The following is a 15,520-nucleotide window of genomic DNA, read 5'->3' as shown; positions in this document are numbered from 1 at the left end:
CACACACACACCACACACACACACACCACACACACACACACACACACACACACCACACACACTCTTCATCAATCCCAGTCTCCTTCCCATGTCTGTCCACTAACACTGCGCTCTGATTGGCTCCCGGAGCGGGGTGCTCATGAGCTCGTGTGCTCTGTACCCAGTCAGCAGTGCAGAAGTTGACGGCCTCAGCGAAGTTGTATCCCTGGTTGAAGCCGCTGTGGTAAGCTCTGGGGAAGGTCACCACGAACTCCCCTGCACACTGGTTCGTCCTGAACACCTGAGCACGCACACACACACACACACACATCAGCTTCCCTCAACACACACACACACACACACACACCAGCTCCCCTCAACACACACACACACACACATCAGCTCCCCTCAACACACACACACACACACATCAGCTCCCCTCAACACACACACACACATCAGCTCCCCTCAACACACACACACACACACACATCAGCTCCCCTCAACACACACACATCATCAGCTCCTCTCAACACACACATCAGCTCCCCTCACACACACACACACACACACACACACACACACACACACACACACACACACACACACACACACACACACACACACACACACACACACACACACACACACACACACACACACACACACACACACACACAGGTGCGTACCGGGACTCCATGTTCCATGAGTATGTTGGGGTTCATGATGGTGACCAGCTGGTGCAGCAGGTCTGGCTGGGAGTCAAACAGCTCTGGGGCCAGTTTCTTCATCACCACCTCCAGCTGCTCGGCAGCAGACGCAGGCACGCCGTACCACGTCTTAGGCTCCCCCCTGAGGGAGGAGGAGGAGGAGGAGGAGAGGGAGGGAGGAGGAGAGAGGGAGGGAGGAGGGGAGAGGGAGGGAGGAGGAGGAGAGAGGGAGGGAGGAGGAGAGAGGGAGGAGGAGGGAGGGAGGAGGAAGAGAGAGGGAGGGAGGAGGAGAGAGGGAGGGAGGACAGAGGGAGGGAGGGGAGAGGGAGGGAGGGAGGGAGGAGGAGAGAGGGAGGAGGAGGGGAGAAAGAGGACATAGGGAGGGATAGAAGGAGGGTAGAGTGTGTAATTTACTTCCATTTTCCATCATCATCTGCTTATCCGGGGTCGGGTCGTGGAGGCAGCAGTTCCAGCAGGGGGCCCCAGACATCCCTTTCCCTAGCAGCATCAACCAGCTCTGCCTGGGGAATCTTTAGCCGCTCACAGGCCAGTGCAGAGATGTAGTCCCGCCACCTGGTCCTGGGTCTGCCCCGCGGCCTCCTCCCAGCCGGACACGCCTGGAACACCTCCCTAGGGAGGCGCCCAGGAAGCATCCTCACTAGATGCCCGAACCACCTCAACTGGCTCCTTTCGACGCAAAGGAGCAACGGCTCTACTCCGAGTCTCTCCCGGATGACGGAACTTCTCACCCGATCTCTCAGGGAGACCCCAGCCACCCTCCGGAGAAAACTCATTTCGGTAGCTTGTATCCGTGATCTCGTTCTTTCGGTCACGACCCATCCTTCATGACCATAGGTGAGGGTGGGGACGAAGATAGACCGGTAGATCAAGAGCTTTGCCTTTTGGCTCAGCTCTCTTTGTCACAACAGTGCGGTAGAGCGACTGCAGAACCGCACCAGCTGCTCCGGTTCTCCGGCCAAACTCCCTCTCCATGGTTCCCTCAAGACCCCCAGACACTTGAACTCCTTCACTTGGGGTAAGGACTAATTTCCTACTCAGGGTAATTTCCTTTATTATTTAGTTATCCTTGGATCCCAAGCGTGTGTGTGTGTGTGCGGCTTGTGTGCATGTGTGTGTGGACGTGCATGTGTGTGTGTGTGTGCAGCTTGTGTACATGTGTGTGCACGCGCACGTGCGTGCATGTGCATGAGTGTGTGTGTGTCGTACCAGTGCAGGAAGTTGATGGAGTAGCTCCAGTGATCCTCGATGTGCCAGCAGAAGGAGGAGAAGCACATGCCCACGTAGAGCCAGGGCACCTTCATCCCAGAGATGTCCACGTTGATGTGGGTCAGGACTGACTGCTCCAGCACCGGCAGGTTGTTCAGGTTCCAGCCAGAGTTGGCATACTCCTGGAGAGAGAGAGAGAGAGAGAGAGAGAGAGAGGGATGAGGAGGAGGGAGGAGAGGAGGGGAGGAAGGATGAGGGGAGGAGGATGAGGGATGAGGTGGAGAAGGATAAGGGGAGGAAGAGGAGAGATGAGGGGAGGAAGGATGAGGGGAGGAGGGATGAGGGGAGGAGGAGAGATGAGGGAAGGAAGGATGAGGGGAGGAGGGATGAGGGAAGGAAGGATGAGGGGAGGAGGGATGAGGGAAGGAAGGATGAGGGGAGGAGGAGGGATGAGGGGAGGAGGAGGAGAGATGAGGGGAGGAGGGATGAGGGGAGGAGAAGGAGAGATGAGGGGAGGAGGGATGAGGGGAGGAGAGATGAGGGGAGGAGGGATGAGGGGAGGAGGAGGAGGGATGAGAGGAGGAGGGATGAGGGGAGGAGGGATGAGGGGAGGAAGGATGAGGGGAGGAGGAGGAGGAGAGATGAGGGAAGGAAGGATGAGGGGAGGAGGGATGAGGGAAGGAAGGATGAGGGGAGGAGGAGGGATGAGGGAAGGAAGGATGAGGGGAGGAGGAGGGATGAGGGAAGGAAGGATGATGGTAGGAGGGATGAGGGGAGGAGGAGGAGAGATGAGGGGAGGAGGGATGAGGGGAGGAGAAGGAGAGATGAGGGGAGGAGGGATGAGGGGAGGAGGAGGAGGGATGAGAGGAGGAGGAAGAGAGATGAGGGGAGGAGGGATGATGGTAGGAGGGATGAGGGCGGGAGGAGGAGAGATGAGGGGAGGAAGGATGAGGGGAGGAGGAGGAGGGATGAGGGGAGGAGGGATGAGGGGAGGAGGAGAGATGAGGGGAGGAGGGATGAGGGGGGAGGAGGAGGGATGAGGGTAGGAGGGATGAGGGGAGGAGGAGGAGAGATGAAGGGAGGAGGGATGAGGAGAGGAGGGATGAGGCAGGGCTCCAGAATGCGACCAACCAGTTTCTTCCACCCGCATTCTGCGAAGACCCGCCCCTACTCTGCCTCTGATTGGCTGACTGAATTGACCCTGATCTTCAGGTGTGTGTGACTGTGTGGGAGCGCCCCCTGTAGCCCTCCTGAGACATCACAGCCTTACACCTGATTCAACATGAAGAGAACTACTGACTGTTGAAAAACAGCAGGAATTCAAAGTGAAGAGAACTATTGATTGTTTTTTCATCAAGAAAAATGCTGCAGGAAGCGGAGGTGCAGCCGGTCCTCCTAGGACAGGTCAGCCTACCAGGAGAGGACAGCCTACCTGGAGAGATCAGCCTACCAGGAGAGGACAGCCTACCTGGAGAGATCAGCCTACCAGGAGAGGACAGCCTACCAGGAGAGGACAGCCTGCCAGGAGAGATCAGCCTACCAGGAGAGGACAGCCTACCAGGAGAGGACAGCCTACCAGGAGAGGACAGCAACTGATATATAAGCCCCACCCTATCTTCTCAGCTGCCATTGGAGTAATGCTTGCATAACACACCAAGGTGTTCAACGCACCCCAGTTTCCGTTATAATAACCGCTTTGCAAGGTTTTGTCGGGGCTGAACTCGGCCCTGGTCGGCCTACCTCCTCGTCTCCCAGAAGCCTCCTCTTTCCGTCCCGAACGGGGAAGCCGCTGCCCACATCCTTGGAGCTGATGTCCGCCCCGTACTCCACGATCACATCCTCCTCGATGGAGCTCACCAGACGCCAGAACTCCTTCTCCACCAGTTCAGTGGGCACCATCTAGGGTTGGGTTAGACAGGTTAGGACACCATCTAGGGTTGGGTTAGACAGGTTAGGACACCATCTAGGGTTGGGTTAGACAGGTTAGGACACCATCTAGGGTTGGGTTAGACAGGTTAGGACACCATCTAGGGTTGGGTTAGACAGGTTAGGACACCATCTAGGGTTGGGTTAGACAGGTTAGGACACCATCTAAGGTTGGGTTAGACAGGTTAGGACACCATCTAGGGTTGGGTTAGACAGGTTAGGACACCATCTAGGGTTGGGATAGACAGGTTAGGACACCATCTAGGGTTGGGTTAGACAGGTTAGGACACCATCTAGGGTTGGGTTAGACAGGTTAGGACACCATCTAAGGTTGGGTTAGGGAGGTTAGGACACCATCTAGGGTTGGGTTAGACAGGTTAGGACACCATCTAAGGTTGGGTTAGGGAGGTTAGGACACCATCTAGGGTTGGGTTAGACAGGTTAGGACACCATCTAGGGTTGGGTTAGGGAGGTTAGGACCATCTGAGGTTGGGTTAGGGAGGTTAGGACCATCTAGGGTTGTTTATATACATAGATATATGTGGGAGGGACACGTACGTGCACAGGCATGTTGAAGTAGTCGGACTTGAAGTGGTCAGCCATCTCCCCAAAGCTCTGCAGGCTGTACTCCCTGACCGCCTGCTCGAAGCCGAACGCCTCCCGCGGTTTACTGCACTCCTGGTGAACAACACAAGACACCGGTCACACCAGGCCTAGCCCCTTTAGATCTATATGAAGTGCCCAGGACCTGAGGTTGTGTGTGTGCGTGTGTGTGTGCGTAGTGTGTTGCAGCATTCTCAGCGGAGCGGCATTTTGCTCCACGTGATTCCTGGGGGGACCAGGAAGTCCCTGGTCGCCATGCCAGTCCGGCGCTGGTATCCATACCTCCGCCACACACTTGGGGCAGCGCCAGTCCCCCTTGGGGACTTCCTGGAGGGGGGGAATCAGGCAGAAGGTGTGGTAGCTGTCGTCACAGCCATCACACAGCAGGAGGCGGTCCTCCTCGTCACCACGGCCACACATGAGACACATGTACAGGTCGATCTGGGGGATCTGGAGACGACAGAGAGAAGGACGCAGGTAAGGATGCCAAGTATACAGGTAAGAGGTAACAGCAAGGCATGATGGATGGAGCTGGTATGGGCTGCATCCCAATAGTCCCAACTGGCTTCTTCTCCTTGACCCAAGTTGAAGTGTTCTTGAGACAGATCGAGGGTGAGAGAAGGAGATAACAGACAGTGTATTAGAGCTGTTCTGATTTCTACTCTACGGATCCACTTCTGCTACGGGACCTCATCACTGCGGACCATAGGGAGGACAGAAGGAGAGAGAGACAAGTATTGAGATGCACCCCGGGCTCCAGAGGCCTGTCTGGACGAACCAGGAGGTCTGCTGGCCATTTGATACTCACAAAGTTCACCTCCAGGGTCTCCTTCCGCGGGCGCATCTTGATGGCGAAGGCCTGGGCCTTGAGGTGCCGCTGCTTTTTGTTGAACCCGTCGTCTTCTCACATAGGGGGAGAAAAAAAACACAACATTACCATACGGCAACTCTGCTGATCAACCCCTCAGCCTAGTGTGTTCCTGGACTCACAGATGACAGCACCAGAAGCTGTAACATGGATGGGTCTCTTTAATCTGCTGTAAACATGAGTGAGTAAATGTGGAACAAAGTGGATGGTTGTTCCTTACCAGCAGGGACGATCTCCAGGCCAACCATCTGGGGCCCGGAGCCAAAGATCTGCAGGGACTTTGGCTGCTTGTTCTCCCTCTGCCAGGAGATACATACAACATGTGAAGGCAGGCAGACAGGCAGACAGACAGGCAGGCAGACAGGCAGGCAGGCAGACAGGCAGACAGACAGGCAGGCAAACAGACAGACAGACAGACAGACAGACAGACAGACAGACAGGCAGACAGGCAGACAGGAAGGCAGGCAGACAGACAGACAGACAGACAGGCAGACAGGCAGACAGGCAGGCAGACAGACAGACAGGCAGACAGGCAGACAGGCAAACAGACAGACAGACAGACAGACAGACAGACAGACAGACAGACAGACAGGCAGACAGACAGACAGGCAGGCAAACAGACAGACAGACAGGCAGACAGGCAGACAGACAGGCAGGCAAACACAGGCAGGCAGGCAGACAGGAGGAGGATTAAGGTTAGCCCTAACCCTAACCAGCTCAGACAGTCTAGTGGGGGAGGGTTTGGGGGCGGGGTTAACCAGTTATTCACACCCATTACCTGGCTGTGAGTGTGAACAGCTCTAAATCTTTTAGGCACTTAGCGATTTGAGGTGTACCAACATTCACAGAAGCTTCTTCAAATATTTGCATGGCACATCCTCTTAAAGATTACAATCTGCAGTCCCAGTCCTAACCCCTGCCCTAGGCCTAACCCCTGACCCAATCCTAACCCCTGCCCCAGTCCTAAACCCTGCCCCAGTCCTAACCCCTGCCCCTAGCCCCAGTCCTAACCCCTGCCCCAGTCCTAACCCCTGCCCTAGGCCTAACCCCTGCCCCAGTCCTAACCCCTGCCCTAGGCCTAACCCCTGCCCCAGTCCTAACCCCTTCCCCAGTCCTAACCCCTTCCCCAGTCCTAACCCCTGCCCCTAGCCCCAGTCCTAACCCCTTCCCCAGTCCTAACCCCTTCCCCAGTCCTAACCCCTGCCCCTAGCCCCAGTCCTAACCCCTGCCCCAGTCCTAACCCCTTCCCCAGTCCTAACCCCTGCCCCTAGCCCCAGTCCTAACCCCTGCCCCTCCAGGCTAGCACCCCCTCACTGACCTCTGACTTCAGCCGGCGCGAGCGTCGCTCAGGAAGGGGATGGTCCTTGTTCTGGGTCTGGTCACTCAGGCTTTCTCTGTCTCTCTCCTTGTCCTCTTCCTCCTCCTCCTCTTCCTCCTCCACTCCCTCCTCCACTCCCTCATCTGGCTCCTCCCCCTCGTCTCCCTCCTCGTACAGGCGTTGGATGGCCTGGAGGGAGGGAGGGGGAGGGGGGGGGGGGTTAATTTCTCAAAGCACTAAGACCACCACTGTCCATGATAAGCAATGCAGAAAAGAGCCAGCCCACAGTAAGGGTCCGCCATAACCAGAGAGCACGTATGCACATAACGAGGGGTGAGGCAATATATAGCCAGAATGATGTATTTTGTGTGTGGTTGCTTGCATGTTATTGCCTTTTGTGTATGTTGTTGTTTTTCTGCCTGTAATGTTGTGTAACCAGGGCATGGGAAATGAGCCCTCGGTCTGAACGGGTTCCCCTGGATAAAGGATCGGTCTGAATGGGTTCCCCTGGATAAAGGATTGGTCTGAATGGGTTCCCCTGGATAAAGGATTGCTCTAAATAGGTTCCCCTGGATAAAGGACGAGCAGAATAGAACTTCTGCTCTGACAGAGAGAGGACAGGTTCAGGACATCCAAGGTGGTTGCTAAGCTTTTTGTGAGTGTTCAAATAGAGTGGGTGGTAGCAGATGTCCAGCATTGCCATTCTGAACACACATAGTGTGTGTATTGTGTGTGTGTGTGTGTGTGTGTGTGTGTGTGTGTGTGTGTGTGTGCGTCGTCACTTACAGTGAGCGTGGCCCCAGACTGGAAGAGCTCGTAGGGGTAGAGGACCCTCTGGAAGTGTGAGCGCAGCAGGGAGCCGGTCCCCTTCCCTGGGTGGAAGCCCATCCTGCTGGCCACCTTGGACCACCTCTTCTCCCTGCACACCGCCTCGAAGCCCCCCTCCGCCGTCACCAGCTGGAGCACACAGGCCACAGGAGGTCTTTACACCAAACTGCTCTTTCAGAGTGATTAAAGCAATGCATAGCGTTTTCTCTGAACTGCGCCCCCACAGGCTCTGCGAGTAAGTGCACTGTCGTATTGTCGTAACGTTATCAGATTCCTCCGTGATGTTTCGCGTCGGTTTTCTCACCTCCGCCATGATATCATTGAGCTAAAAAACGCATGATATCCATAGACGCCGGAATAGTTAGCTACTACTGTGTTGTTTAAGCACAACGTTGCGCATGCGCACTTCGACTGAATGCTGCGTCCCGGGGGCGTGAGTTTTAAAAGGTAATAAATGTGAATGTATTATCTTTCTGAGTAGACTGTTTGGACGATTCAGCTTACTTTTAGTAAATCTAATTGGAGAATTAGCACCAGACATGTTTGTAAAGGTCCAAATAACGCGATGTATTGCTTTAAGTAACCAAATACCATGGCATGCTCTTAAGGTCCAGCACATGAAAATGATATATTCATTATATGTGTGTGTGTGTGTGTGTGTGTGTATATATATATATATATATATATATATATATATATATATATATAATAAAAAAAATATATATATATTCTATTCTTCCTCTTTTTTATGCTACTTCTCTGTATCTACAGTAAATTTCCCCCTAGGGGGATCATTTAAGTATCTATGTATCTATGATATGAAGATGACACGTGATGATAAAGTGATAGCGTGTGTGGTGTGATGTAGTCTGGTCTGATTCTACCAGTCTAGTCCAGTAGCCCAGTCTGGCCTGGCCTTAAATATATTCTAGGATGGTCTGTTGTAATCTGGCCTGGTTTAGTGTAATCAATTTAATTAATTCTAATTAATTCTAATTCAGTCTGTTCTGGCCTAGAGTCTCGTCTACTCCGGTCCTACCCTGCTGAGTTGGTACAGGTCTGGTGTAGTCTAGTCTAATCTGGTCCTACCCTGCTGAGTTGGTACAGGTCTGGTGTAGTCTAGTCTAATCTGGTCCTACCCTGCTGAGTTGGTACAGGTGTGGTGTAGTCTAGTCTAATCTGGTCCTACCCTGCTGAGTTGGTACAGGTGTGGTGTAGTCTAGTCTAATCTGGTCCTACCCTGCTGAGTTGGTACAGGTCTGGTGTAGTCTAGTCTAATCTGGTCCTGCCCTGCTGAGTTGGTACAGGTGTGGTGTAGTCTAGTCTAATCTGGTCCTACCCTGCTGAGTTGGTACAGGTGTGGTGTAGTCTAGTCTAATCTGGTCCTGCCCTGCTGAGTTGGTACAGGTGTGGTGTAGTCTAGTCTAATCTGGTCCTACCCTGCTGAGTTGGTACAGGTGTGGTGTAGTCTAGTCTAATCTGGTCCTACCCTGCTGAGTTGGTACAGGTGTGGTGTAGTCTAGTCTAATCTGGTCCTACCCTGCTGAGTTGGTACAGGTCTGGTCTAGTCTAGTCTAATCTGGTCCTACCCTGCTGAGTTGGTACAGGTGTGGTGTAGTCTAGTCTAATCTGGTCCTACCCTGCTGAGTTGGTACAGGTCTGGTGTAGTCTAGTCTAATCTGGTCCTACCCTGCTGAGTTGGTACAGGTGTGGTCTAGTCTAGTCTGGTCCGGTCTGGCCCAGTCCAGTCCTACCTTGCTGAGCTTGTACAGGTCCAGGATCTTCCTCTCCACATGAGGGAACCTCAGTCTGGAGCCCTGCAGCTCCCAGAACTTCGCAATCTGGTCCAGGAAGTTGAGTTTGACTCGAGTGAGAGCCTGTACAGAGGGATGAGGCAGAGTAGTTCACAGTCGGCAGGGCCTGCTCTCACTCCGGAGAAGGGAAACCCAGTGGGCTGCTTCCTTCCTGCTACTCAACCAGGTGCACTCACCTCCAATTCATTGAGTCTTTGGACTCGAGGGGTAAAGCGGAAGTTCCGTACATCACAGGCAAAAGGAGGCTGCCAGTCCTGGTGGAGAGAAATAACCCATCAGCCAACAACACTGAACAACACAAGCAAACAAACAAACAAACAACAACACTGAGAACAACACAGTCAAACAAATAACCCATCAACTAACAACACTGAACAACACAGGCAAACAAACGAACAAACAGCACTGAGAACAACAAAGTCAAACAAATAACCCATCAGCCAACAACACTGAACAACACAAGCAAACAAACAAACAAACAACAACACTGAGAACAACAAAGTCAAACAAATAACCCATCAGCTAACAACACTGAACAACACAGGCAAACAAACAAACACACAACACTGAGAACACAGTCAAACAAATAACCCATCAGCCAACAACACAGGCAAACAAACAAACAAACAACAACACTGAGAACAACACAGTCAAACAAATAACCCATCAGCCAACAACACAGGCAACAAACAAACAAACAACAACACTGAGAACAACACAGTCAAACAAATAACCCATCAGCTAACAACACTGAACACAGGCAAAAAAAAAAGATATGTCAACATCATCAGAGTAGGACTACGACTATGCCTCAATCTATCACATAATCGCATCATCAGAGCAGGAGTATGACTATGCCTCAAACTATCACATAATCACATCATCAGAGTAGGATTACGACTAGGCCTAAATCTATCACATAAGGGATAGATGCAGCCCTAGCCATTATACAGCCTCTTCACAATGACTCGATTGACCAGCTATGAACTACATTAAATTAACAAAATGCTGATGAAAATGTAATACGGCTAGTAAAACAGTACATTGTAAAACATTGTTTGAAAAAAGGGAAAAAACGCATTAACAAACCCCCAATATTCTGACAAACATACTAAAAATATATAAATTTCAAACAAAAATGGAGGGCCACATTTAAAAATCACTCAAAATCCATTAACTATTGAAGCCACAAGTACTTTTACACCTTTTCTAATCTCCCTTTCTGATCCCCGATGGTTTGTACAGAGGTGAGGCCTAGCTAGGGCCATACTTGTGATTGTGGCTGATATAGCTACAGTTCTTAATAGGCTTGGGCATCTAATATCGTACAGGAAATTCATAAAGGTGTGAAAAGCACTGACTGTAGTTTTGCATACATGAAGACACATAAAAGAAAGATTATCTTTACTTGGTTTTTATAGCAACGATTAGGGCATATAACCCATGTCGCGTATTTGATGTTATAATTCATCTAGGCCGAAAAGAAAACAATAACAAAAAGATCCCAGTCGGCAATGTGTACTTCAAGCCGCTGTTTCAATGTTCACTATTTAATAAAATAAAAACGTGAAAACAATTGACATGCAACTGAGAAACTCCAAAGTATAAGCTTATTTGACCTCCACAAGTGAGAATGCAACGACAAACAACCTTACCAAACGCAAAATTCACGTAGGCCTAAAATACCATAAATAGCTCGACAGACCCACAGACAAACCCATGCAGACCTCAGATCAACAATGCTGGAGATAGTGGCGAGGTTAACGTTACCTCGGGGGGGCGGATTTTGCAGATGCCAGTTTTCTCTGCAATGGGTCGAATCTTGTTTATAAATCCCAATGGATCCGAAAAATCTTCCCAACTCGGCTCAAAAACTGGGCACTCGGGAGGAGGTACGAATTCTGCAAATCCAGACATGATGCGTCTCAACTAGAGTCCGGTTTTCTTAAAAAGACGATCCTCCTTAAAACGTAGTTATCTGATATAGTTGAGGTCAGGATGGCATCAATCCATGATTCTCTCTCAATCAGCGCAGATATTGATCTTCAGGGAACTTTCACATGCTCGTGATTTTCAATCAAAAAAAATCTATGACAATAACGAGAACTCCTTGGTACTGAAATCCCAGTATGACATGGCAATGTTGCTATTTAGCGTAGCATGTCTAAAAAGAAAACTACCCAAAACAACAAATATCTGTATTCCATTCTAAGGATACTGCGGGCCAAAGCAGATCCGTCCGAGTCCACCCGGAGTCCCCCACCACTCCCCTGCTCAGCTGCGGGCTGAGGCTCTACCTGGGGCGCAGGGCAGGATCAGACATCATCTCCCCGGAAAATGGGGCCATATGATGCAGTAACAAACACATAATTCTCCAGGGAAAGCGAACGTATAAATCCTTTGTTGCTATTATCCATTAACGAACAGATAATTGTCACATAATCTGAAAAGGCACTTTTGGGGTATCCGTCCATTGCGACATCAGTTAGCACTAGCCAGGTGGTACCAAGCTAACCAAGGTATTAGCTCATCATGACATGTCATTTATGTCCTTCTTGAAGTATTCCAGTGGGCCATCCGATCAGATCTTGCGTGTCTAGTTTTCCCGTCTAAATTAGTTCAAGAGTCTTCCCCTCGTCCATCAAGAGCAGTCCCCGATGTCCAACACTGAACAGTGAGCTATCATAGCCAAACATTAGAGCTAACTAGCCTAGCTAGCGACCTTGTTGATCGAGCTGTCCATTCATTGAGGGAGAGCTATGAGGGAGAGCTATGAGGGAGAGCTATGAGGGAGAGCTATGCTAGCCAACGAGCCCGCTACGGGAAGAACGAGTGGGTCGATCAAACCCAAACAGCTAACCAGTCATAGCTCATATAGATCACTTTAGTCAATTCTAAAATATCTACGTCCTTCCGCGACGAGTTTTATTCTTAAAGGTTGCAAGCTGCCATGTCCTCGTTAGCTAGATGGTGCTAGCTACTGTAGATATCTAGTCAATAGATATTTAGATACAGCTTTCCACCCTGAGCTTATTGCTAACGTTAGCTAGCGTAGCTAACGATGCTACCCCTGTGCGAGGTCTGGCTAGTATCAAAGAATGCTAGCTAGCTAGGGTATTATGTATAACATAGGCTGTGCTACTACTTGGATAACTTCAATTATGATTTTCCCAGATATATCGTTCAAAATTGTAAATTAATGGCATATATTGCCTAATGTTTTGCCCATGAATATGCTAGCTAAAACTAAAAGGTTGACATTTCCATAATTTCTTTTGCAGTGAACGCGTTACACCCATAACAATGTACACATCCCCCTCTTCCGCCCTAGGCGATTCAAAAAAGTAGAGCCACATAAGGGTGGATAGAGATCTTTGGCTAATTGTTTTGTATTAGCCTATGTGGTTAGTTATTTTAGATATTTTTTTTTTTTGTGTTTTAGATATTATTTTATAAATGTATTGACTTGATTGCCGTTTTTTGTTTGTCAATCTGTTTATTCCAATAACATTTTAAAAAGAAAAGAAAAAGAAGAGATCTTTGGCTAATGGCTACTATCATAAATTGAGTACTTTCAGATCAATGCCTTGACTAGTCTTAAAGATAACATAATAATTCCGTGTATTATTAAACTGACAAAAAGAATACACTGACGTAAGGTGAAAGGTAAGACTTCCTCTCTGACTAATGGCTAGTGGCTGTAGCTGCCAGATGGCGCTATTTCACAAAGTTAGCCAGAGAATTCGAACTACACAATGTCTACTGACCACTAACTTGCTTCTCTCTTATCAATTAATGCCATGAGTAACGATACATGTTCTGCTCATGTACTCCACGTTCAGTGTTATTGATTTCACGGTAGTTGTCTGCTCCTTACGGTCACAATGCAGTCATGCTGTGCAGAGTATAGACAGCTTGGTAGAAAGACAGTGGTCATCTTTATTTGAGTATCATCACCATATCACTTATTTAAGAAACAAAAACCAAAAATCTGATTTCTATATAGAAATAAATCATGTTTCACAGTAGGCTACAGCACAGTAGGAAAAGGATGATACAAACAAACATCCGGTCAAGTCTTGAGTATGGTGACACCCTGCACATGCACACCAGTCTCTATCCTAGTCCCTGGACCCCATCTATCATAGTCCCTTAAGACTCATCATGGGTGAAGGGTTTACAACTCATCACTGCATAGAGAGAGTTGCCCTCTCTTGAGCACAGGACAATACAACAGTCGTATTTAGCCGAGTGTATAGAGCCCTCATTGCCAAAGCACCTCTGTACCTATCCAGCCTGCTTTAATTTCATGTTCTAACTATCCCACTAGCTCACATGTACCACTAGCATTAAACATCCATAAAGCTAGAACTAATTTGGGAAATGCTGCTTTTCATATTGCAGGCCCCAAACTCTGGAACGCCTTTCAGAAACAAAACAAGCTCCCATCTACGGAAAAGCATTAGGGCCAACAACTGAGTTTTTTTTTTTTAAAGGAGTAGTAAAGGGAAAATGCATGTTTAGCCCTGTTTTAAGGTTACTTATGATCATATACAATGGTTCAGAACAAAACGTTGACAAAGCTAGCATTTTCGAGAAAGTTTCTCTAATTGCTCTACCACCGTTTTGGTCATACAATGGATGTGGGTGGGCACCGTGAAAAATCATTCAAAAACATGTTAAACTCGATTTCAAAGACAAGAAACTCACCTAGGAGTTAGTTGGCGTTCTGACATATAATTCACCATAAAGTAAGATTCTAGTTCATCTGGAAAGGCTTTTTTAAATATTTAGCATATAACTATTTAGTCGCAGCACATACGTGTGTAAACGTCCGCAAACTAGGTAGCCTAGCAACATAAACAATAACAATAGCTACCGTAAGTAGTTCCGCTTCCTGAATCCCCTCTGCGGATTGATCTACACATCTACAACGGTCGCTTCAATACAAGTCAATGGATTTCATAAAATGATCAATAAAACCCTACAGGATTCATACTTTGCGGCAAATTTGATGTCAGACGGACGCCAATTACACCCTTGGTGAGCTTCTTGTCTTTGAAATCGAGAGTTTAACATGTTTTTGAATGATTTTTCAAGATGCCCATCGACATCCATTGTATGACCAAAATGGTGGTAGAGCAATTATCAACTTTCTTGAAAATGCTAGCTTTGTCAATGTTTTGATCTGAACCATTGTATATGATCATAAGTAACCTTAAAACAGGGCTAAACATGCATTTTCCCTTTACTACTCCTTTAAGCTTCTGAGTTTAAAGTCAGAAACTCTGACTTTTTTCCTCAGAAATTCTGATTTTAAACTCAGAAATTCTGACTTTAATCTCAGAATCTTAAAAAAAACAAAAAACAACTCAGTTGTTGGCCGGAATGCTCTTCCGTAAGCATGGGCCAACTTAGAACCTATTACATTTTGGAGCGGATATAGAATCAGTGCGGATACACAAATTAAAAGAAAACTAAATGTGGCCATATACTTGGACCATATTTCCCTTCATGTCATCCTCACGTCTTCTGGCAGGTTTACCGTACTGCCCGGTGGCCGAGTGGTTCAGGCTTTGCAGTAGGCTATGTTTGTCGTCCCAGGTCTTGATGAAAATGTTTTTGTTTTTAAGGAACGTCTCTTCGTTACCATGAGGAGTCAAATCAGCTTTAGATTACGAGATATCAACTTAGATCAACTTTATTTATTTGATGTTCAAGCAAACATGATCTTATCTTTGTATGCATGTAAAACAAAATATCTGATTCATGAGAAACAAATCAGATAAACATTGTATTAGGAAAAGTTAAATTTTCTTAGCCTGGATCGTGTGGTATTACATAGGCCTAAAAATCATACAGTATGCTACCTGAATCACTGGGCAAATACACAAATTAAATCAAAACGTGACCATTTCTTGGACCAATTCCCTTCACTTCATCTCCACGTCTTCTGCCAGGTTTACCATATTGCCTGGTGGCCGTTGCAGTAGTAGATGGATAGATTGTTTGCAAGTTGATACACTGTCATTGTCTGCATGCCGTCTTTTTTGTTTGTGTTTTTGTATTTTTCTGTACTCTGCTACTGTATTAGGCCTACTGTGTAGGTTCTGTTTGTAAACAGGGCACATCTGTAAAAGAGACCTGGTCTCAGTACTGTATGCAAGGCTTCTATCTATCTACAGTATGGCTGTAAGCATCATTCTGTATCCTGGTTTGTAGGACAGCAGCGGTTATGTTGTTGAGC

General features: G+C 48.4%; 1 protein-coding gene across 2 annotated transcripts in view; it reads right to left on the bottom strand.

Annotated features, from left to right (window-relative positions):
• The window catches only part of kdm5a (lysine demethylase 5A), a 37,515-nt gene extending 26,230 nt beyond the window's left edge, over window positions 1-11,285 (bottom strand). Inside the window, exons 1-13 of one of the 2 annotated variants that reach the window (XM_084448119.1) lie at window positions 11,044-11,285; window positions 9,450-9,527; window positions 9,214-9,336; window positions 7,418-7,588; window positions 6,632-6,820; window positions 5,534-5,612; window positions 5,254-5,348; window positions 4,728-4,895; window positions 4,401-4,520; window positions 3,657-3,815; window positions 1,917-2,098; window positions 669-831; window positions 161-280 (exon numbers count right to left, since the gene is read on the bottom strand). In XM_084448119.1, the coding sequence (XP_084304245.1) occupies window positions 161-280; window positions 669-831; window positions 1,917-2,098; window positions 3,657-3,815; window positions 4,401-4,520; window positions 4,728-4,895; window positions 5,254-5,348; window positions 5,534-5,612; window positions 6,632-6,820; window positions 7,418-7,588; window positions 9,214-9,336; window positions 9,450-9,527; window positions 11,044-11,190 (1,794 nt within the window). In that variant the 5' untranslated portion in view covers window positions 11,191-11,285. The remainder of the gene's footprint in view (window positions 1-160; window positions 281-668; window positions 832-1,916; window positions 2,099-3,656; window positions 3,816-4,400; window positions 4,521-4,727; window positions 4,896-5,253; window positions 5,349-5,533; window positions 5,613-6,631; window positions 6,821-7,417; window positions 7,589-9,213; window positions 9,337-9,449; window positions 9,528-11,043) is intronic. The other variant, XM_084448120.1, reaches the window with a different exon arrangement.
• Between the last annotated feature and the right edge of the window lie 4,235 nt (window positions 11,286-15,520).

The sequence above is a fragment of the Borostomias antarcticus genome, assembly GCF_949987555.1.
Source record: "Borostomias antarcticus genome assembly, chromosome: 13".
Taxonomy (NCBI): Eukaryota; Metazoa; Chordata; class Actinopteri; order Stomiiformes; family Stomiidae; genus Borostomias; species Borostomias antarcticus.
This window is presented reverse-complemented; position numbering and strand designations above follow the sequence as displayed.